Below are 24,093 nucleotides of genomic sequence, written 5' to 3'. Positions count from 1 at the left end.
GGTTCAGTTCTCTGACCCAAACCTTTTTGCTTGTGTGTGTGTGTGTGTGTGTGTGTGTGTGTGTGTGTGTGGTTGTGTATGCATGTACATGTGCATACACCAGTGGCTGGCATCAGTGTCTTCTTCAATTGTTTTTTACCCATGAGTAGTCTACACTTGTTGTACAGCAGTTCTCAAGGATTCCTCTGCCTCTGCCTCCCCAATGCTGGGATTACAGGTTCATGTCCTCTCCCCTGACTTTCCTTACATGGGTACTGGGAGCCTGAACTCAGGCCCTCATGATTAAATATATAACAAGCACTTTACTCACTGAGCCACTTTCCTGGTCCATCAGACTATTTTTGAGATAGGGTCTTACTATGTAGCCAATGCTGGCCTCAAACTTGCACCACTCCTATCTTAGCCTCCCGAGTACTGGCATTATAGTCCTGTGCTGTCACGTCCTGCTAGAACCTTTGTAACGAAGGGGTGGGAATGTTTGGAAATCAGACCTACAGCCTTCAAGATTTTCAGATATGTGCTTTATGTTTCTCAAAATTTCGTATAGTTTTCCCTCTAAGAATCACTTCTAAAGATTTCTTCGGCTAGAAGTACCTCTCTAGTGTACTTAACCCTATGATCCTATGGTATAAGTTCTTAGATCTTAACACAGTTTTTGAAGCACCAGTGAAGTCTCCTCGGGCTCTACAGCTCTTTAACTCCTTTGAGAATTCACCCTCTATTCAGTCTCTGTCCATTGGTCTCATATTTTGTTTCCTTGGGTACATGAGCTCCTCTTCCTGGGCCTGGTCTGTCTTTATTCTGTCTATTTCTTTAGATGTGAGGTGATGGCTAGCTTGAGGCTCTCTCTCTCATATATGTGAGGACACAATGTCAGACAAGTCAGCTTCCTTTCGTGTGTGTGTGTGTGTGTGTGTGTGTGTGTTTGTGTGTGTGTGCGCGCGTTATGCATGCGTACATACATATGTGTGAGGTTAAATAAGGAGAGTCTCCCTTGATCACGCTCCATCACTTGAACCCAGAGCTTATCAACTATAGCTAGCTGGCCCAGAGTATCTCATCTTTGTCTCCTAAGTACTTGGGTTACAGGTGGTTCACCATGTCCATCCAACATAAATATGGGTGCGGGAACCCAAATTCTGACCTTCACACTTGTGTGGCAATCTCCCCACATTTACTGTTTAATACAAAGTAGAGCAGAAGTTCCCGAAACCTATTTAGTATGAGAAATGGCTATTATCATAAAAGTAACCTTTTCCACTAATAAAAATTTAATGAAAAGGCCATAAATTAAAAACTTTCCAAAGAAAGAGTTTACTATTAAAAAAGGGAAATTAGAGGGCTTTTGAGCCTGGCTAAAAAAAATCATGGAATGAATTTATATTTCCTAAGTGCCACTATCCCACATGACAGACCTATTAAAGGGAAGGCAGAGCTCATAACTCCCCTGCCCCCACATCGTCTGCTTTTGAGTTATAAGCTGTGATCCTTTGAAAAATTCTCTGTGTGATTACACCTAGTAAGTGTTTATGAAACTGGAGACTTTCACTTTTCCATTGTTATACAGTTCTTTTATTACAGGACTTTCCCTGAATGAGTCCACCCAGAAACATAGCCAGAAACACAGAGAAGAGGACACTGGGACCTTCCTGTCTCCTGATACTGTTACTTCCAGACCAATCCTGATGCACTCCTGACTCCTAGGTCATCAGAGCAGCTGGAATCCCACCCAGAGAGACTGGGAGTGCCACCAGCATTGCAAGCCGGGGACCAGAGCAAAAATCAAAGATTGTGCACATCAAGGTGAGGAGGAAAGAGCAGACGCTTCCGGGAATATGGCGCCACCTACCTGCCGGGAATATCCTTTCTCCGTGCTTCCCTGCCCAATAGTTATTTTTCTCAGAAATCGGTCATTCGTGTCCAATACTGAAAGAGAACGGGCAAGTTATTTAATCAACAAATACAGATAGGCCGTGCTGGGAGACGCTGAGGAAGGAGCAGAAAACCAGAGTTAAGGTCTGACTTCACTGGAGGAATCAAAACACATGCCAGTGACAAGTGTCTTAATGATGGTGTATCAGGCGAGGATGGGCTGGGCTGAGGTACTTTTGATTAGGGCAGTTGATTAGAGACAAGTAGTTCTGAAAGTGTATTTTCCAATGACACCTAAGTCACGTGGAGAAGTCAGTTCAGTTTCTCATACATTTGAAAGCCAAATGGCCCAGTAATTCTACTCTTAGGTGTTAGGCAAAAAACCTAAGCAGACTCAGGCATACAGCAGCTCCATTTGCAATGGCCAGAAAGTAGAAAGAACCAAAGTTCCCATAGATAGATGACTGGACTAACGCACAATGTAACATTACACAGCTATAAAAGACAGGCTTCACATCTGAAATGTTATGCAGATTTCAAGGGCAAATGCTGTTTGGTTTTTCCTCCGTGGGGGATCTAAAGTAGGCAAATCCAGAGCAGCGTGGCCAACAGCAGAAGAGCGTTACTATGTCACAGGTCTAGGGCAGTGCTTCTCAACATGTGGTTTTCATTCTCTCTGGGGTCGCATATATCAGATACCCTGAATATCAGATGTTTACATTGTGATTCATAACAGTGGCAAAGTTCCAGTCATGAAGTAGCAACAAAAATAATTTTATGGTCAAGGGTCACCACAACAGGAAGAACTGCATTAAAGTATAGCAGCTGTGATCTGCCCTGTGGGTGCTAGGAATTGAACCTGGGTCCTCTGGAAGAGCAGACAGTGCTCATAACTGCTGAGCCCCCAACTCATTTTTCAAGATAGACTAACACCTACAAGATTAACAGGCTGCACCTCCATAGTATCAACATCTACTACCTTCACTCTAAGATGCTAGGCACTCCACCACAGGAAATACAACATCTCCTTTGGAGCTGTGTAGTATAGACACACCCTTGGCTACTGACTGAGGTCACCTCCCCATCAGATGTATTTTAAGTCTATCGCAGACAATTCAAATTTTAGTTTGACAAAGGGAAGATAAGCAAACAAGGTAAGATCAAACTACAGCATCATCCAAATGGCACTTGGGATGTCACTTGGATTTGGAGTCTTTCTCAATGCCTCAGTAGAACATTGTGATCTACCAGGATATATACACACAGGGAAAGAGCTATATGAATTCAGCACCAGTGACACTGACAAGAGACATACACTTCAACCCACTCTTCAAGACAGATGTGGCCAGAGCCCAAAGAAAGCAACAGGAACACACACAGCTGGTATCTAAGTGGTAGAACTACACTCCCGATTCATCCCTCCCTGGAGCAGCAGGTACTGAAGGCTGTTTCTGTGCTCAGTCCTGTACTGGTTGGGCAGGATCATGAAGGTACCCAAGGGGCCAGTCTTTGACTCTCCATGTCCTCAGAGGACATGGAGAAAGCACCAGCGCGCATGCATGGAAGGAAGGCAGGGGAACTTAGGGGTGGACTGGTTTATTTGTAACTTGTTCTAAGTAGTTCCTTTAGCCCATGGTATTGATTGATAGTGCACCAGCCAAGAGCTAGAGCACAGGTCCTGGTGCCATACCAGGACAGGCCCACCATTTGCCTTCTGTAGAAGTCATGGCATCCCTTTCTCAGAGTGGCGTGGGTTTAGTGTTGAAAAGCAGAGACTAGGGACTGGCAATGAACAGGGATAGTGGGCCTTTAGCCTGTGACAAAGAGATGGACATGTGTGGGAGAAGGCAGGTCTATAAGTTTCTGGGAAGTTGGGCTCCCTAAACGACTGGGGTTTTGAGGTGTCCAATATTGTAAAGCCTATTTCTTATCCATTAGGGGACAATACATTCCTGTAGATATTCTTCCCCACTGCCTGTGACCTGTTTCTGGAATGAGTATGGTAAGCTGCACTCATTGTCTAGGCTATACTAGTTCTCAGTCAAAGCCAGAAAATGCTGCCCATACAGGCACTCCCTTCATACCAACCCATTCATCAGAACAAAACTACTATCAAATTTCAGCCCGAATTCCTCTGGCCCAGGTGGCTTGTCCTCAGCAATAAAGCTTGCTTTCCTCTAACATCCCAAACAGTAATGTAAGTCTGTTATTTTTCTGGGATAACTTTTTGAAGCTGTCACATCCGTTAAAGTTGATTTGTAACCGCAGAGCATTCCAGTCCCTCCTGTCTTTGCACACAGGTTCCAACTGCACGTTGGCCCTCCCTGAAGAGGTGATATGCCATGATTTTGGAGGATGGGGCCCAAGAGCGGAGGTGCAAGGATGCCGGTTGGTCTGAAAGTTTCTCTTTCAGTATGGTTGAAAATATACTCATCTCCGATGCCTAATTTTTCTTTTGACCAAAAAGGCCCCTTAGACCAATTTACAAAGTAACATGAGCTGAGAGGGGCCTTGAAAGGCTGACTACGCATTTTGCAAACAACGGTATTCTAATAACGGGATCTTTATGGTTAAAAGAAAAATACACTTAGAAAAGAAAATATTCGGGTTGGGGATTTAGCTCAGTGGTAGAGCGCTTGCCTAGGAAGCGCAAGGCCCTGGGTTTGGTCCCCCGCTCTGAAAAAAAGAACCCAAAAAAAAAAAAAAAAAAAAAAAGAAAAGAAAAGAAAATATTCATGCCAGCTGTTAAACAGAATGTTGGTCTAATTTAGACTTGTGGAATATACAAGTCATGGCTCACCTGCAAAGGAATATTCTAGAGTCACTTAAAATGACTACTTCAAATGCTGGGGATATAGCTTAAAGGTGAAGCACCCGTGTTTTGCCTGCCAAAGGCTGTGGTTTAATCTCTAGTTCCATGAAAAATAATAAATAAGTGAAAAAAAATAACCTAAGAAAGAGCTAACCAAGGAGAACGTCCTTAGGATATAATTGAATTGGGCAGGAAATAAAATCTGCACACACACAAATGGTAATAGAGCTGAACAGAAAAATCAGATGATCCAAAAACTATGATTAGCAGTTATTAGCGTTGTGAAAAGTTGCACTTTGATGAAGATCTTTACAACAGTATTCTGTGTTTTAAAATAATAAAATGGATCCTTGCAAGAGCACTCAAGGAAATTTTAACTCAATCTCAGGAGGAGACAAAGGCTGCAGAGAAATAACATAACACAGCTGCTATGCTCTAAGGATCGGGGGAGGCACGTCTGAGTGCGCGTGTTCACATTTCAGTGGAGCCTCCCCGAAGGGTGGCTGGTATTACTACAGGTTCTGCGTCCAAAATCCAAAACTTTATGGGTGTTAACACAATACTGCTAGTGGGAAAAAAAATCCCACATCCTGAAACAGCTCCATGCACGAAGTTGTTTAAATAATCTATATAGCATATCCTTCAGGCTACCTGTGGAAGATGTAAATATAACAATGAACTTTGTGTTCAGACTTGGCTGTCATTACTGTGCTATCTGCCCAAACCACCAAACTTCTGAAGTTTGAAACACTGCTCGTCTTGGGTGCTTTGGATAAGGGCTACTCTATCTAGATGGGGAAACATAGGAAGTGGTTTGTCTGAAGTAGCTTGGTGTTTGTCTCTTGGCTGCAAGGTCTGCTGCTGGGAGACACTCAGTTCTTGGCTCAGCTATTGGCTTGGCTGAATAGGGTATTGGGGGAAAAGCTCAGGAAGTGTGGGATGATGGCTAAACCTGGGAGGAAGACTGGCCTGGGAAGGAGATAGGCTAGGTTTGGCCATGGCCAAGAAAGGGCTGGCAAAGGATGAAGCAGGCCCCCTGGTGGGCAGAAGACAGAAACTAGGCACCAGTAGTTGTGAAAGGCAAATTGCCTACAGGCGATTCTAGGCCTAGGATGGGGGCTCCTGAGGCTGCTGACTGAGGAAGCAATAAGCCAGGATCTCTGTATTAGGAACCTACTGAATTAAGGAACGGACATGGGAACAGGAGAATGTGCTAATTCAGGCATTGGTTAAATATATTCTGAAAGAGGCTAGAAGTGGGAGAACGGGGGATAGATCTGAATATATGTCATCCATCATTTCTGTATCCCATAGGTATGACTGCCACACTCCTGTAAAGTACAGACACCATCAACTCCATGAACACAGACCACCGACACCTATTCAAGGCCACAGAGCTAAGCAGGGTGGTGGGGCCATTCTCTAAGCCAAATTCCATGGTTGATCCTTTGCCCACGTTCCATTGAAGTGACTTAATGACAGTGTTGGAAAGGAAGGGATATCAGTACTGAGAGAGAGGCAGGGAAGTCTGGAGAGAGCACTGAGCCGCTCTCTGTAGTGTGACTGCCATAGTGATACACACCCAGGGAGGGTCCAGCTGGAGACACTTGCCAGATGTGGAGAAAAAGCCAGCACTGTACATGAGGACTAGAGAGCTCAGAGCTCCTGGGAAACGAGTAGAGAGACAGTCAGGCACAGTGAGTGTCTTAGTCAGGGTTTCTATTCCTGCACAAACATTATGACCAAGAAGCAAGTTGGGGAGGAAAGGGTTATTCAGCTTACACTTCCACATTGCTGTTCATCACCAAAGGAAGTCAGGACTGGAACTCAAGCAGGTCAGGAAGCAGGAGCTGATGCAGAGGCCATGGAGGGGTGTTTCTTACTGACTTGCTTCCCCTGGCTTGCTCAGCTTGCTTTCTTATAGAACCCAAGCCCAGGAATAGCACCACCCACAATGGGCTGGGTCCTCCCATCTTGATCACTAGTTGAGAAAATCCCTTACGGCTGGGTCTCATGGAGATATTTCCTCAACTGAGGCTCCTTTATCACCTCTGTGATAACTTTAGCTCGTGTCAAGGTAACACACAAAACCAGTCAGTGCAGTGGTAGATATCTTGGAGGGCAGAGGAAGACGGATTGAGGCAAACCCAAGGCCAGCTTCGTCTACATAAGAGTTCTAAACCAGCCAGAGCTATATCTCAAGAACTTGTCTCAAACCTAAAGGGACCGGGGAAATGGCTCAGTTGATAAAGTGCCCCTCATACCATGAGAACCAGAATTTGATCCCCAGCACCCAACCAAAACCAGCAATGTCCCAGCACTAGGTAAGAAGGGAAAGAAGGAACAGTTGGGCTTTCTGGCCATTCAATTTAACTGTAGGTTCAGAAAGACGTCGGATGTCAACTGTTGGCCTCCATGTGTGCTCGCGCGCGTGCACACACACACACACACACACACACACACACACACACACACACCTCCCAAAAAACCAAAATCAAGAACCAAAAAACCAAAAATTAGAAAGAGGGGTCACACAGCAGTTAAGAGTGCTTACTGCTCTTGCAGAAGACCCAGGCTCAGTTCCCAGCACCCACATGGTAGCTTACAACCACCTTTAACTCCAGTCTCAGGAAATCTGATGTCCTCTTCTGGTGTTCATGGGCACTGAACATATAAGGTGCATACACATACATGTAGGCAAAACATATGATAAAAAAAATGAAGAAAAAAGAATGTAGACTTTATTCCCAATTCTCCTCCCACATTGAGATCCTGAATGTAACAAGTAAATAAAGGAATAATATATAATTTAAAATATTCTTTTTAAAAAGTAGAGAAAAGGGGTTGGGGATTTAGCTCAGTGGTAGAGTGCTTGCCTAGGAAGCGCAAGGCCCTGGGTTTGGTCCCCAGCTCAAAAAAAAAAAAAGTAGAGAAAAAAAAAACCAGACTTGGGGGAAGAGAACTCACTGTGATAAGAAGCGATCTTGTCTTAAAAATGGAAAGAGGAAGGGAGAGAGAATTTTCCTACACAGTTGGACAAAGGCAGTGTTGCTTTGTGGTGTTTAGCCTTGCATGTGCCAGATGAGAACCCCTCACTGAGCTCCCCGCAGCCCATCCTCAGCCATTTGAAAGAGGATAGAGGGAATGGGACTTCGCCCAGAGAAAGGCAGTGGAAAGAAAGAGTAATGAAACCAGATGGTAAGGTTCTGAAGCCAGGAGAGGCAGCTGCAAGGATTGGAGTTTTTATTAATTGAAGACTGAGTGTTGATGATGGACTTGTATTTTAAGAGATAGGGCTCAAATCCATTCATTATCTGAATGCCCCCACTCCCCATCTCCCCAGTACCTACCTCTCTGCCATGTGATGGTAGAGGGGTCAATGTTGAGGCGGGTGAACTTCCTCACTTCCTCTTCTGTCAGAGCGGTGGGATCAGTCTTATGTATCCCCAGTTTCTAGTAATTGGGGAGACATGTCATAAGAACAGGAAAAAACAGGAAGACAGACCTGAACAAAATTATCTCCATAATTAGGGAAGGTCCTGAAAACACAGAACTGTGACTTAAGTGAAATTATGTTAGCAAATGCCTTCTACAAGCAGAAGACAGCAGGGATCTGTGAATGCCCTAAAACCCCATCTGAAAATGGGGTCCAGTCAGGAGCAAGCAATGAACACGTGGGCCTGGTGCCGGGTGGCTCGTGTTACCAATTGGTGGCCCTGCATACTAAGCTCAGAGGTGCTAAACCCTCTGTCACCCAGAAAAATGTTATCCATCAGCCTTTTCATGTGGATAACAAGTGAAGTGGTATATTCGGTTATACTTAGTAGTATACTAAGTTCCAAAGGAATACATTCTACTTGGAAAAAATGAATTAAAAAATTAAGCTGGGGTTGGCGATGCAGTCATGCAATCCCAGCACTTGGGAGGCAGAGGCAGGAGGATCAAGGCTACATGAAATCCCTCCAACCAACCAACCAACCAACCAACCAACCAACCAACCAACAAACAAACAAGACACAAAGATTTAATCAATTAAATTCTGTAAAGAAAATATTCTAAGAAGTACTTAGAATATATTTAATATATTTAATATACTTAGAATACATGTACTTAGAATACATATATTAATATGTATATTTTAATATTTACAACCAATGGTTATAAATTATACCATAAAGATGGCTCCTCCCCCACCCCAGTTATCTTTTGAAAAGAAATAATGAAATAGGACAGAAGCAGTGAATAGCACCAGAAAGCACAGGGGAAGAATTAAGATAAAATGGCCTTTTCAACTTAGGGTGGTATCAATTGCCCAGGAAGGAAAATAAAAGCAAGCAAGCAAACAAAAAACCCCAAGAGAAATGGCGACCCAAAGTTGTCCCATCTTTCTTTAGAGCAGTGGGTCTCAACCTCCCGAATGCTGCACTCTTTAACACTGTTCCTCATGCTGTGGTGACGCCCCCTTCATAAAATCATTTTTGTTGCTGCTTCGTGACTATAATTCTGCTACTGTTATGAACTGTAATGTAAGCATCTGAGATACAGGATACCTGATACATGATCCCCAAAGGGGTCAAGACCCACAGATTGAAAACCTCTGCTTTAGAACTTTTACAAACAGGAAAACGTTTGTGTTCAGAGGGAGACGGAAGGCTACGCAAGAACAGGTGTGTCGGTTAACAAGGGTGCTTGTAGACTGTTAGCAAAGCAGCCTTCCCACCTCACTCATCAGGAAATGAAGCCCTAAGAAAGTGGACTCTTTGGGGTGGGAGTATGGGAATGTGGATTAGCTGGCAAAGGTACTTGTTGCCAAATCCAACAACTCAAGTTCAAGGCCTGGAGGAAGGAAATACTTGACTTCTGTAAGCTGTCCTCTGACCTCTACACATACACACAAAATAAGTAAAACAAAACATAAACAACTGTTTAACCACATGATCGTAATTGCTTCCTTGGCACTTTGGTGTAGGGACTTATCTATGGATCTCACCATGATAGTCTGAGTTAATAATACACAGAGGTTCTCAACCTGTGGGTCCTGACCCTGTGTCGGGGAGGATCCCATATCAGATATCCTGCATAGCCAATATTTACATTGTGATTCACGACAGTAGCAAAGTTACAAAGTAGCAAATGAGTTAATTTTATAGTTGGGAGTCACAACAGGAGGAACTATAAAGAGTTGTGGTATTAGGATGGTTGAGAACCAGTTAGAGTTTAATAACCAAAGGAGTATATGAAAATCCAGATCAAGTCAAGTTTCTAGAATGTTCTCTTCTTAAAAACAATAAAATAAAAGCACTATTAAGTGGAACCTTACCTTCAGCCGAGAAAGTTGAATTTCTGAAAATTTTCTGACACCATTCACTAAGGGAACCAGTCGATTGTATAGAGCCTAAGGGGGAAAAACCCATCCACCAGAACTTTAGGCTCAGCCATGAACTTGGATAACTGCACATGTTCTTTACATATAAATGGATCATTCATTACATTTATAACCAAATTGGCTCTATTAGTATATAAGGCTAATATAAACAGCCTAGACTTAAATTCTGTCATTTTAATAAATCTTAGTGGGAATGATTCACGTTACAACCACTTCGTGCAAGTCTATTTGATCTGTGGGCTTACAACCTATCAAATAGTTATCTGAAATCTGTATGAAAGATAAATATTGGTATTGTAATAGAAAAAGTCAGGCCCTTTATTGCAGATCATCAGGAAGTACCTCTCTCATCTATGACCGATGCCTGTAAAGAATTAATAACCTAGAATCCTGTCACTTTCGTGTGAGCTGGCTCCTGGATATCATGCATGTGAAGCTAGAATCTGGCTCATGTTTTCTGACTGTGAGTTCACTATTACAGATGGCTGGCAATTTAATGCCACAGCTCTTGCATAGCATGCACAAATCTCTGGGTTCAAGTCCCCCTACTGGAAGCCCCAACTGCTTCCCAAACAAACAAACAAACAAACAAACAAACCCAAGTTCAATTTCCTTTAGAATGGACCTAAGTATTTATGACCACAGTAAAACCAAACACTTGTGCCACTGATCTTTGAGACTGAAAAGACTCATCTCGAATAATGTCTTAGTCAGTACGTCACAGTTCTCCCATTGTTCTGCAACAATCATAAGTCTGAGAATCTGATTAAAGTGTAGCTGTCCTCCTCTGGAAGTCAGGATATGGGTAAAATTCAGCAAATTTTTAATACAATTTTAGAGAGCAGATGGGCTCTAAGAATCTCTCACAGAGTCCAGGGAAATATCCTCAGATGGCTAACAAGGGCCCCTCCTTACCTTGTCTGTCTGAGTGCTCTCATGGAAAATTCTCGTGTCGATGGCAGCAGCCAGTAAGTTATTAGCGGCAGTGATGGCGTGGATGTCCCCAGTCAGGTGAAGGTTGAACTAGAAATCAAATGTCACATCTTTCGACTTGTATCATATAGCCAGGGACATTTTAAATGAATAAAACAGTACACTAATTATCTGTCTGTACCATGAGCTGAGACAAGATGGCCTACATCAGAAAATCAAGGTCAAGGCCTCCAACTTGACAATAAAGAACTCAAGAGGAGTTCTTCTATTCTCTGCTTAAAGATGACACATTCCGATGGGCCTAAAACTTCCTTTCTCATGATTTCTTCATTTCAGTTATTTATTTGTATTTGGGGAACTGTGCTATAACAAATAACATGTGGGAAGGAAACAAGGCTTAAACAGTAAAAATGGAATAAGAGCAAACACTACTGAACTCTAGCTTCGTGTTAACACACAATTACTATTTATAGAATTGACATGCCCCATCATTTGGAGGCTTTAAGTTTTAAAATGAACTCATTCAAGTTTTACTTATTAACATGGGTATATAATGTATAGATGGCGGAGGGAGAGGAGAGAGCATGTCAAAGTATGCGTGCGGTGGTCAGAGGACAACTTTGTAGAATTGGTTTTGTCCTTTTACCTTTACTTGGGTTCTGGGCTCGGCTGGCCTGTGCTGTTAGCTGATGAGCCAACTTACTGGCCTTCTGTAAACCCTCGAGGAAGTTATGGGTTTCACATCTTTAACCTCCAAATCTGAAGTCCAAAGTTCTCCAAACTTTGTACCACTTTTAAACATCCACATGAGGCCACAAGTAGAAAATCCCACCCTATGTTTTGTTTTCATGATTGAAGTCATTAATAATGTCACGCAAAACGCAGTGCGACCCTATTACTCTCCCAAGATTCTTTTAATGGCTGAGTATGACACTTCAAATCAAACATAACCTTGTGATTATCAATAGAAGTTTGGCTCCTCTGTCTCAGCTTACCGAGTCTGTCTGTCCTGGCTCTACTTTCTGTCATGTTCAGATGTTCTGAAGAGGCAAAGCTCTTTTTTATCTCAGGGCTTTCCTTATAGAGTTTCCCTGGCCGGGAACGCCTTCCCTCAAATACCTTCAATCCACCTAGAACTCCTTGTGACATTTCTCCATACAACTTTTTATGAGTCTCTGCTGCCTGTGGATGGCACCTGGTTTGTCCAACACCCACCACATGGGAGGCACTGTGGACAGAGATGGAGCAGACACACAGTTTGTCCCAGCTTCAAGGGACAAACCACCTCCCTCTATGTGTGGAAGGGCAGTTACCCCTACACTGAGCCATGGAGTTGAAGACTCATCAGAGGTACACCATTATTGTGTCCATATTTGCGCTGAACCTCAAACTGTTCCCCTGGCCTGTTCCTCACTCTTCATCCTGATTAGGCCCCCAGGTCTTGGATTCTCCTACCTTGTGACGGGGATGAGGGGATTTTGGAGTGAAGCATAATCTCAGGCAGTGTAGTGAGAACCAGGAAGGGCAGAGAATCCCATGCATGGGAGAGTCTTCTAGTCAAGAAGAATCAGGGAGCCAGTATAGCTCAACGGTATGAGGCATGCTTAGCGCTCACAGGACCCTGCAGACTAGCCGCCATGCATAAGAGAAAACAGGTCAGGCACTTCCAAGGAGCTACAAAGCAGGAGCCAAGACCTGCCAGGACCTCTCAGGCCAGGTCTGAGAAGTGACAGGTAGGATGGACAGGGTCTTGCTCAGACCAGAGTTGTAGAGCTCAGGACTGACCCGTGATGCTGATGCAAAGGGCACAGCTGAGGGAAACAAGGCCTGGTCAGGCACGGGAGGCCAGGGAGATGAAGAAAGAGCTCTTGGAGAAATAAGAATCAACACCATCCACTCTATTGCCCACTTCCTCTGGGATGATTTTCTTCTGGTCTCGCTAGTAGAGCAAATCATTCATGTCTTTCTGAATTTAGCAGTCTAAGGGATGACTGATGGGGACCCAGGACAACACTGTCTTATCTAAGATGGCCTTGAGTCCACAGAAGCCTGGGGATATGGAATTGTTTTAGAATTTAGAAAGGCAGAATGATTTGATATGTGCGCGCGTGCGCACGTACACACACACACACACACACACACACACACACACACACACACACACGAATCCAGGGACTAGGTTAGCACCTATTTGCTGCAGGAAAATATATGCATATGAATGGAACACGAGTATTCACACCAAATGGCACACACATATTCGTACGTAGCCACCAGTATCAGGTGTCCAGGTGGGTATTTCATGGCCTTACCTCCTCCATGGGAATGACCTGAGCATATCCACCACCTGCAGCTCCTCCTAGAGAACACAGCAAGTACAGTGAAGTGAGTCCCCATGTTCAGTTGCAGGACAGACACAGACCTAAGGATGCTACTTGCACTCAACAATGAGGCCTGCTAAGGTCCAGAGATTCTGTCCAACCAAAACAGAAATAAAACAAAACTAGGGCACTCTATCCAGTGATGCCATTTTAGGTCTTCTATTTCTTTGTTTACAAAGAAAGGCTAAGACCTGTGCTTGCTGAAGCAGACCTCCAATCACAACTAGCAGGGAAGCTTCAAGGAGCATCATGGATTCAAGACCTACTGGGCAACAGAGTGAGTACCAGGGTAGTGTGGACAATTTAGCAAGAAGTCTGCTTTTAAAACTGTGAATAAAGGGCTGGGATATAGCTGAGTGGTAGAGTACTAGCCTAGTATGCATGAAGTCCTATATAGCAAATGTCAGTGCTATTAAAAAAAATGTGAAAAAAATGTGTGAAGGGGCTGGAGAGATGGTTAGGGGTTAAGACATGCACTGCTCTTCCAGAGGACCTGAATTTGATTCTCAGCACCTCCTCCAGCTGGCTCAAAGTCCAGCTTCAGGAAGCTAGAATACCTCTGGCCCTATGAGCACCTGCACTTATTCCCTAACCCTCGCCCCCAATTAACAACAACAACAAACCCAGAAGGAAAAGGCTCGGTGTGGGGTGCATATGATCCCAACAGTTGGGAGACAGAGGCAGGCAGATCTGTGAGTTTGAGCCTAGGCTGGTCTACAAAGCGAGTCCAGGACAGCCAGAGCTGTGTGACACAGCAAAAACAACCCAAACCAAAACCAAAAAAATGTTTATACTTCAGAATACTTATATGTTTGCTATAAACCATACATGAAATAAAGCAGACTACTTGCTAGGCTTGGTAGAGCACTCAGGACCCAGAATCAGAAGGATGTACTACAAACCTCAAGCCATCCTGGTCTGCACAGTGAGACCATACCCCAAGTTGCTGAGTTCAGTCCTCAGTAAGAGAAGAACCGAACCACAACAAAACCAAAAAATACTTACCCATGAATACCTTAGACAAAAAGTATATTAATAATTCTACCGAAGACACTTGTTTTTCACAAGCAGATGTCATTTTATAATGCGCCCTGTTCTTTCCTGTTATCCTGAGTCTCATAATAGCCAGATGTGTCTGATACTAGAGGCCTTTTACACTTACAGATGTGGTTCACCGACTTTAAGACTGGCTGTCAACCCTGCAGAGACATAGCCATGGGTAAAACCACTGCCTCTTTGCACTAAGTCTCACCTGCAGTCGGCTCCATAAGGCATGGCCCACCAGGAGGCTTTTTTTAATGGCTTAGGAGTTACTAATATTTGTATCAGCAATATAAATAAAATATAGTTAAAGACCACAAACTGCCAAGAACACGCGGTAATTGCCACAGCGAGGGCCGAGGAGTGACTTGATAAATCAGCCAAGGGAGCGCAAGGAAGGGGAAGATGCCAGACATCAGTTTAGCTAAGCCAGGGAGAAATTTCCTCACAGCTCTGTGTGCAGCCAATTGCTTCGTCTCCAGAGCTCCTTGGCCTCACACAACAACTCCCACAGGCTGCAGCTTGGGGCCTGACCCGAAGAGCTCATATGAGTACAGGAAGAGGCCTTTCATGGAGGCTGGGATGATAAAACACTGATAAGACGGGCAGTGTTTCAAGTCGCTTAGCGAAGGAGGTGGGGTGATAGAAGACGCTGCTGGAGGCAGGAGGCCTGAGTGACCAAGCCAAGGGACCAGCTTCCTGAGTGGGTGGGCGGGGACTCCATGGAAGATGCCCTGACCTTGCAGAAACCTCTTACAGAGATTCAACACAGGGCATGACTGCTATGTCCTCAGTGTTCAGGGGTTGTAGAGGTATGAATGTACAGCCAGCTCTTTTGCAAAGCATTTGACTCCATCTTTATTCTTTACGTTGAATCTGAATTTTTATCACCCTCCCATCGCCCCCTAATTTTTCTTTGAGAAATAGCTTAGTTGTGAAGGAAAGTACCTTTCACTCCAAAAGTGGGTCCCTGGGAAGGCTGTCTCAGACAGGCGAAGGAGTTGACGTTCAGGTGAGCAGTTAGTGCCTGCACTAGTCCGATGGTGACTGTGCTCTTCCCTTCTCCAAGTGGGGTGGGTGTGATCCTAATTTGGGGGAGGGGGAGAGGGATGAATTTAACTATCTTTCTAAGACAACTTTAGTAAATAAAGCCAAACTAAGACTTCAAATCTAAATTCGATCTTATAGGCAGTGAGCAACATTCTCCCAACATATTTGCTACCATGGTTTCTTGGATTGTTCCCAGATAGAGCACACAGGCCACATTTGAGCTGATGCCTCAGGTATAAAAAAATGAAAGACAATGTAACCAAAAGGAATGTTACTAGGTTAACGGTGTTGATGAGGTTCATTTTAGGGAGTGACACACAGCTAGTCATTAAAAAAGTTGGAACCAGGTTTGGGGATTTAGCTCAGTGGTAGAGCGCTTGCCTAGGAAGCCCAAGGCCCTGGGTTCGGTCCCCAGCTCCGAAAAAGAACCAAAAAAAAAAAAAAAAAAAAAAAAAAAGTTGGAACCAGGGTTGGAGAGATGGCTCAGCGGTTGAAGAGCACTGGCTGCTCTTCCAGAGGTCCTGAGTTCAATTCCCAGCAACCACATGGTGGCTCACAACCATCTGTAATAGGATCTGATGCCCTCTTCTGGTGTGTCTGAAGACAGCAACAATGTATTCTTAAAATAAATAAATCTTAAAAAAAAAAAAAAAAAGTTGGAACCACCAGCTTGACCTGATGTTGCTATGTGAGTGAGACAGGGACAGATTCTCCAGATTAGAAGGGATCCCAAAGTCCCCATCCGCCCACAGCTTCTGCTCAGGCCACAATATTTAACAGGCAGACATAAGCTCATTACCACTAACAGGTGACATTTCTAGGCACAGAATTCTTTTTTTTTTTGGAGCTGGGGACCGAACCCAGGGCCTTGCGCTTGCTAGGCAAGCGCTCTACCACTGAGCTAAATCCCCAACCCCTCAGAATTCTTTTTTAAATTTATTTATTCTTTTATGTATGTGAGTACACTGTAGGTGTCTTCACACACACCAGAAGAGGGCATCAGATCCTACTACAGATGGTTGTGAGCCACCATGTGGTTGCTGGGAATTGAACTCAGGACCTCAGGAAGAGCAGCCAGTGCTCTTAACTGCTGAGCCATCCCTCTAGCCCTTAGCCACAGATTTTATAGTTAAATCTCTTGTTCCTAAGGAGACATCAAATCTCTGTAACTGCCTACTCAGAATAGACACATATTCAGCACAAAATCATGAACTTCCTTACCACTCTGAGTTTTATTATTGTTATTGCTTAATTAAATTATGTGCTTTGCTAAATTTTGTAGAGGACAATGTTGTGTTTCAATTGCTGCTTTTGCGATATGTCATTCCCAAGCACTGTCCACAGCGCCGTTCTGCAGCACACTTCAACCATCATTAAAATTCTTTAAATTTCTCCTCAGTGCCAAAAACCTCCTTTTTTATGAGTTAAATGGTGTGAGCCAGGGTGTCTAGGAAACTTAGCCACAGCAAATCTAACGACAGAGTTTTCCAACCTACAAAACCTCCTATCAAAGGAGGAAGGCGTGCCTTTGGATCCATCTTTATCCCCAGCTACTCAGAACGCCCCTGTGTCACAATCAGTCAGTCGCTCTTACAGTAAATATTTACTCACTACTCTCTTGAGTCAGGGACTGGGCCAGACCCTGGAACACAAAGACGACCATGTCAGACTCTGTGTCTCCCTCCCAGGACTTCTAACTGATGGGAACTAGAGATAACCCAGTGATTATAGCAACTGTGATAAACACCAAGTTGGGGAAATGGGGCAGGCACCGTATTAAGAGCATGCACGATGAGGCTTCACTTGCTTTGGAACATCAAGAGAAGCTTCCTCCAGACCTGACATGTAAGCTGGGACATGACCACCAGAAAAGTATTTACCTAGCCGAAAGGCACAGTGAGCTGAAGACAAGGCACTGCTCTCTATGCCCTCATCTGCCTTAGTGGGTTTTCCTACAGATGGAAATTGTGGCTATAGTCAACAGTTCAAAGGACCGAAGGGGCAAGCAAGATGACCCTGGGGAGAGCAAGCTCAGCAAGAATAAAGGTAAGGCTAGAGACACTGGGTGAGTTTTCCTTTAGGAAACAGGCGGAAGAGACCAAAAGAAGTCAGACAGAAACATGGAGAAGGAAACAGGTCATGACATAGCTCAGAAGGAGGCAAGAAAGACAGAATACACTGGAGAGATGAAGAGCCACCCAGGATTGAAGAAAGATGAGGACAAAGAAGCGCTGGTGAACTTAGTGAGGAGGCAGCCGCTGCTAACCACTACCTAGCAGAGAGATGGATGAACCAATTATGTACTACTTGAAGAACTAAGCCGGAAATGCCCAGGTCACAGGAAGAGGGCTTATCAGGCCCCCCTGCTACTGTCTAAATAGCACAGCATTGAGTGGAGTCAAAGTGAAAACTGCAACACAAGGCCCCGAGCTGACCTCATACTTCTGTAGACACAATAGTAATAAGAGCGGCAAGGAGCACGCAGAGCCACCATCTTGCAGAAGGTGCGCATGCACCTAAAGATGCTGCAAGGGATAAGCACTGTGCTTTATGTCACATGGGGGATTCCATTTCTCTCCCAAGGGTATGCTGGCAGAGCTGAAAGAGACAAGCCCAGCGATGACCTCAAGCTTCAGCCATCTATCCAATTCTTAATTGGAAACACAGGACTACTCAGCTTACTGCCAACGAATACAATACAGGAAAAGCACAAAGTAGGAAGTATTTATTGGAAGCAATAAAAGGAGGGCTACAATACAATTCTAGTTTGCTCTATCTCTGTATTTGATATCAAAACTGGGTTTAATTCTTTCCCCATATCCTTAGCTCAGAGCGCAAAGCATCAAGTCTCAAAAGGAATAACTCCAAGCTAAGTTTTCTTTTCTGCCTCCGTGAAGCTATTTTCTTTTTTTTTAATGGGAATGAGAGTGTGAGTTTTTCTCAATGGCTCCAAACTCCTGTGGCCAGACTGAATCTACAACGTTTATCACGTGATTCTTTTTTTATGACCTTTCAGATGACATTATAATAAGAATTCTGACATGTCCGTTGCTAAGGGGAAGAAAAGTGGCCATACTTCCTGCATTGCTGTCTCTTGTCCCGGGCACCCGTGAACAACAAAAATCACCTGACATTACCATGAAGCCTTTTCTTATATTTTTGGTTGGGAGCCTAGCCTTTAAAGGCTGAGCCATCTCTCCAGCCCAAACCTTTTCTTATGATAAGTACTGCTCACTGTGAATGACCAAGTTGTTTGGTGGCAACTGGAAAGAAGTTTATTTGAAAGTCAAAGGGATTTCTTAAGCAGAGACAGGAGGTTAAGATTTGAGGCACATTTAAAAACTTGAATTTTGTCAAACAATATCAAACAGGGCACCACCAGCCTTGTATTGCTTGGCCATGAACTCCAAAGTTACATGCGCAAACATGCAAAAAATATAAATCACTCACCCCAGGTACCTTTATGATTTGGAAGGTTTTTAAAGGCCTTTACTATCTGACAATAAATGTGACAGCTCATTTGCTTGTGATTCCCATTACAGCTGACTGAGGGGAAGAGTTCAAAGGCTCTGTTGGTACTAGTTTCTCCTAATGACCCATGTCCTTTTCTGCCATTAGTACAACTTAAAACAAAACAAAACAAAACAAAGCCTCACAGATGTTCACATGGCTACTTAAGGGAGAAAGGGAAACTCTTACAAAGTCAGCACAGTTATTTCTAAATTGCAACACACAAATTTAAATCAGGTATTTGGCACTCTAAAAGGAAAACAAGACTTAGGCGATGGATCTTTTTTCCCTCCAGTGAAAATTCAGTCTATATTCACAGAGCAGCTTGGACTTTTAAAAACTACTCTGTCCGATGAATTCACAGAAATTCTAGAATCTTCTACAGGGCCCAAGGCACACTCAAAAGGCCAGGAGCTATAACCCATGTTAAGTCCTTACACAAAATTCCTTTTCACTAGTGTAACTGGGAAAATACGTAAAACTCAAGAGCCCCTAAGAATCGAAGAATCTTCTGGCATATTTCCCTGGGCAATTCCCAATAATTTTAGTTTTGTCAGGCAAAACAAATACAGCCGCATGTAGGTATAAACAGCATGCTATGTGTAGCTGAGAGACATGATTTCCAGAGAAGATGAAACCCTACAGTCTGAAGAACAGCTTAAAAAGGGTGTATGTGTTAATCTGTTCTGTGTTTGAGTTATCAACAACTAAAAAAATAAAACCTTCACTCTTTCATATACCCCAGTGTAGCCTCTTCTAACCCACATTTACACTTCCTTCAAATGTATGGCAATTTAGGTTTTTTGAAAAATTCCCTGGATATCTAAATTTTCTAAAGCATGGGAGAATGTTTACATTATAGGGTTTGGAGAAAAGGGCAGGACACAAACAATATTTATAGCTCGATCCTTAAGTATAAACAGGGTGGGTACAAAGGTAAAATCCTGGGAGGAAACAGAAAAGAAATCTACTTCTGAGTAATGAGATAAGTTATTTCCTTCTGACTTTCCTTTATGCTGCATTTTACGCAATAAGCCAATATTATTTTCAGAATAAAAAGAGACTTTCAAAAAGGGGGAAATAGTTTTTCTCTAAACTGAGGGGTCATTTATATTTTTTAAAAAAGCAGTAGTGCATGTAATAGTTGATAATCACTTTCCTCTGGCTTTTCATCTGACTTGAAGTAAAAGGGGGAGAGGGGTGACTTTTATGTTAAATTTAGTTTTTATTTTTTAGATTATAACTGTGTCTGATGTCCGTCAACCAGCTGCCAAAACTATGTAACACATCGACATTGTAAATACATTGTATTTAAAGGAGAAGTAATTCACTGAGACTCACTATGCAGCTGTGGCTGGCCTGGGACTCACTGTGTGGAGCAGGCTGGCCTTAAGCTTCCACTCTATCGCATCTGTCTCCCAAGTGCTAGGACTAAAGGCGTGCCCCACACCTGGCTCCTGAATTTGTTTATTCTTAGAGAATACAATGTAGATTTATGCCAGGGATACTTTGAGCTCAACATTATCATTTCACTGCTTGCTTTTTGCTGTGTTGTGTGGTTTTTCAATAGAGGAGAAAGGAAGACCACTTTACTTGTGGCTTAGTTTCAGAAAAAGAACAATTGCTCTTCTGCTGCTTAATCTGCTCTTGAGGACTCAAAGTTTAGCCTTTAGTTGTATTTACAAGGTATTTACAGATAGGCTACACATAATTGTGCCAGCAAGGGGCTAGTGTGGAGCAATATTTTAATGAGTAGGGACTGAAGTGAATGTGCCGTCAGCCATGCTGGCCAGCAGTCTCTAGCACAGGGTCTGCCTTTCTTCTCTCTCTCTTTTTTCTTTGAGATAGGATTTCTCTGTGTAGTCCTGGTTGTCCTGGAACTTACTCAGAGATCTGCCTGCCTCTGTAGTCCAAGTGCTGGACTAAAGGTGCATACTACCAAGCATGGCTTAACACAGGGCTTCTTAATGCTATTTTTGTTGTGAATTCATTCAACCAAGACATTTTTGTACAATCTTATGTTTAAAAGATAGGTATGCAATTCAAACATTAATAATAAATTATAAATTTAAAACTTAATTCTTTGGAATATATAAGTTTACTATTTAATAAAAAGAAAAGCAAATTAGCATACTATGATGGATGTGCAAATTTTTTATATGAGAATTAAACCATGGATGAATATTTAATACTACAGAACACAAAGCATCTTTAATATTTTTCAGAGTTGAAAGACATTTAATAACCATCAATGATCAAATGCTACTTTGCATAAATGTCATACAAAAAACCTGGTAGAAGTGTATTTAGGGCCATTGTGGAAACTGAGGGAAAGTCTGGTCTAATTCTCAAAATCTAATGACTGTTCTTAAATGAAATTCAAGTTAGCAACTCACATAGCAATTTTAAAAATCAAACCCTCTAATATAATACAACCTAAAGATACACCAACTCGATACTTACAAGCTAAAATGTTGGGAAGAAAGTATTGAATATCAAAAGTCTTCTTTCCCCAGTCATTCAACCAGCATATTTCTATCAGAACATTAAATTCTGTATACATAGCTAAAAGTGTGAGTGTGAGCTCATATGTTTCAGGAATTTTAATTGGTGTCGTGTGGTGTGATGGTGTGCCCAGCACAGATGTCGCACATTCAAGACACATGATGAGTAAGGGTATACACTGCCAAGGACATGTCAGGTATATTATGTGCTTTGTGCTGAATTAATTTCTAATGGCTATGCATTCAAAATTCCTTTACTTTTGTCCTTTTTTAAAAAACTACATTTGGAGACATGACTCCAGACTTAAGATGTAGCATGTGGCCAGAGGCCAGGCCTTAATGGTTTAACTCCCACGTAGGGAACTTGATAACGATATCATCATAGCTTTTGTTTAAGACATGTCAACTCTGTTCTTAGCTCAAGGCAGGGCCATGTCCAGATCTGGGCTTTATTTCTAAACTAGACAAGCCCCAGATGGAGAATATCGCCACCACTTCATGAAAAAAAAAATGCTTCATGAATCTTCCTTTATTATCAGATGACACATTTCTCCTGAGATCCTTGGATCTTATCCTAAAGGTTCTGGAGATTAAACCCAAGGCCTCACACATGCTAGGCCAGGGCTCTATAACTGTGGGACAACTCCTGTCCCCCGTCTTCTGAACTGAACCATGGTGAGAAAGCTCAGTGAAACCCGCCAAGACTACCGAAATCCCAGGGAAGGGAGGCAAATCCATGTATTAAGCAGATACATTTTAAAAGGGTGCATGTGCTTCTTTAGGGAGACCATCTACTTCAGTGGTCATTTTTAGCATACAAGTAGCAACTTGGTATATCTTTAGGTTGCATTGTGTTAAGAGTGATTTTTAAAATTGTTATTTGAGTTGCTAATGAGTTTCACTTAAAAACAGTCATTAGATTTTGTGGATCACAACAGAATTTCCATCAATTTCTGAAATGGCCCTAAATATGCTTCTGCCTCTTTTTTTTTTTTACATGACATTTATGCAAAGTGGCATTTGACCATTGACGACCATATACACTGCAGGTACACATCTCCTTTCCCAGCTCTAGGATGCTCTGAAATATCTAAGTGTCCAAACATGTGCTTGCTCATTGCAAGCTTGCATCAAGCATGCTTGCCTAAAAGCAACCTTGAGTAGAAGACGCTCCAAACTGAGATGGAGGAGCAAGACATGACTGTGTCCTTCCTGCCACTTCTCTCGGTGGTAGGGTCTACAGGGTACCTGAGGCTAGGACCGACATCTCTATGCCCAGGTGTAAGAATTTAAGGGTTGGGCTCTCAGGTTAGAAAGGAACCTGTGGGGATGCAAACTCTGGCAGCCTGAGCCGCCTCACTTAATCAGAAGACAATGAGGGGCTACGGCAAATTATTTGGAAAAAGGAAATCTGTATGGACCAAGACTTCTTTGTCCTTACTCCCTAAACAAGATAGTATAATAAATATTTGCATAGCCCTTACACTGTATTAACTCCTGGAAGCAATCTAGTGATGGCTTAATGTTTATAATAGGTTATACGTAAATTATATACAAACACTACGACATTTTATGGGAGGGATGTGAACTTTAGACTTCCTTGCTTCTAGCCACCTGGAACTAATCCCCTGGCAGAGGGTAAAGGTTGATTACAACTTATTTCCCCTCTGGAGAATCCAGAAGATTCTGGAGAATCTTCCAACAGGGGCGAAGACACAGATATGGAATCCAAGGTTATTAATTTTAGCAGTTTACAGTGACCCCAAACTTGGAAACAGTGGAAACGTGTATCATTCCAATTGCAGAGCATCCTTGACACATTCTCAGGCCATCTTCCTGTTTCAATCTACTAGAAGAGTGGTTTGTAACCTCACTAAAGCTGCGGCCCTTTAACACTGTTCCTCATGTTGTGAGGACCCCCAACCATAAAATTACTTTTGTGGCTACTTCATAACTCTAATTTTCCTACTATTATGAATGTACTTTAAATATCTGTTTTCTAATAGTCTTAGGTGACCCCATGAAGGGGTTGTTTGACTCCCAAAGGGGCCTTGACACCCAGGTTGAGAATGGGTGTACTAGAATTAGTGACACTCTTTACTAGTAATTGCGAGCCGTCATTAATACGTGTTCTCCATTGGAAACAATGGAGCTCAGAGGCAATGGAAAGATGTGTCACATGCATTTAGGAACCTCAGATGTAAACACTGGGATGTTTGTCATGGGGCTCTGAGAAGAGAAATGTGCATGAGCTCACTGCTAGAAGTGAGCCATGGAACACATATGGTATGACATCATTTGAGGAAGGGCCTATCAGTGTGAACACTATCCTGACCCGAGAAACTGTTCCCTCTGGACGGGGGAAATTGTGATATTTTATTCTCTTGTTTATTTTCAGTAATTTTTTTAAAAAAGAAGACTGCATTATTTTTATAACTGTCTCAGTTTGCTTTCTATTGCTATGATAAAACCCCACGACCTGAAGCAATTTGGGGAGGAAAGGATTACTTCATCTTACAGCTCTCAGGCACACCCCATCACCGAGGAAGCAGGGCAGGAACTCAAGCAGGAACCTCAAAACAGGAAGTGAACCAAAGACCATGGAGA

At 42.9% G+C, this 24,093-nt stretch overlaps 1 protein-coding gene across 1 annotated transcript in view; it reads right to left on the bottom strand.

Moving 5' to 3' along the window:
* Window positions 1-24,093, bottom strand: part of Mthfd1l (methylenetetrahydrofolate dehydrogenase (NADP+ dependent) 1-like) — a 188,890-nt gene that overhangs the window by 109,795 nt on the left and 55,002 nt on the right. The window contains exons 12-17 of the mRNA NM_001108462.2: window positions 15,371-15,507; window positions 13,313-13,359; window positions 10,986-11,093; window positions 10,005-10,079; window positions 8,035-8,137; window positions 1,850-1,926 (exon numbers count right to left, since the gene is read on the bottom strand). Coding sequence (NP_001101932.2) covers window positions 1,850-1,926; window positions 8,035-8,137; window positions 10,005-10,079; window positions 10,986-11,093; window positions 13,313-13,359; window positions 15,371-15,507 — 547 coding nt within the window. The remainder of the gene's footprint in view (window positions 1-1,849; window positions 1,927-8,034; window positions 8,138-10,004; window positions 10,080-10,985; window positions 11,094-13,312; window positions 13,360-15,370; window positions 15,508-24,093) is intronic.

The sequence above is a fragment of the Rattus norvegicus genome, chromosome 1 (assembly GCF_036323735.1).
Source record: "Rattus norvegicus strain BN/NHsdMcwi chromosome 1, GRCr8, whole genome shotgun sequence".
NCBI lineage: Eukaryota > Metazoa > Chordata > Mammalia > Rodentia > Muridae > Rattus > Rattus norvegicus.
The sequence above is the reverse complement of the archived record's forward strand: the minus strand, read 5'-3'. Positions and strand labels throughout refer to the sequence as shown.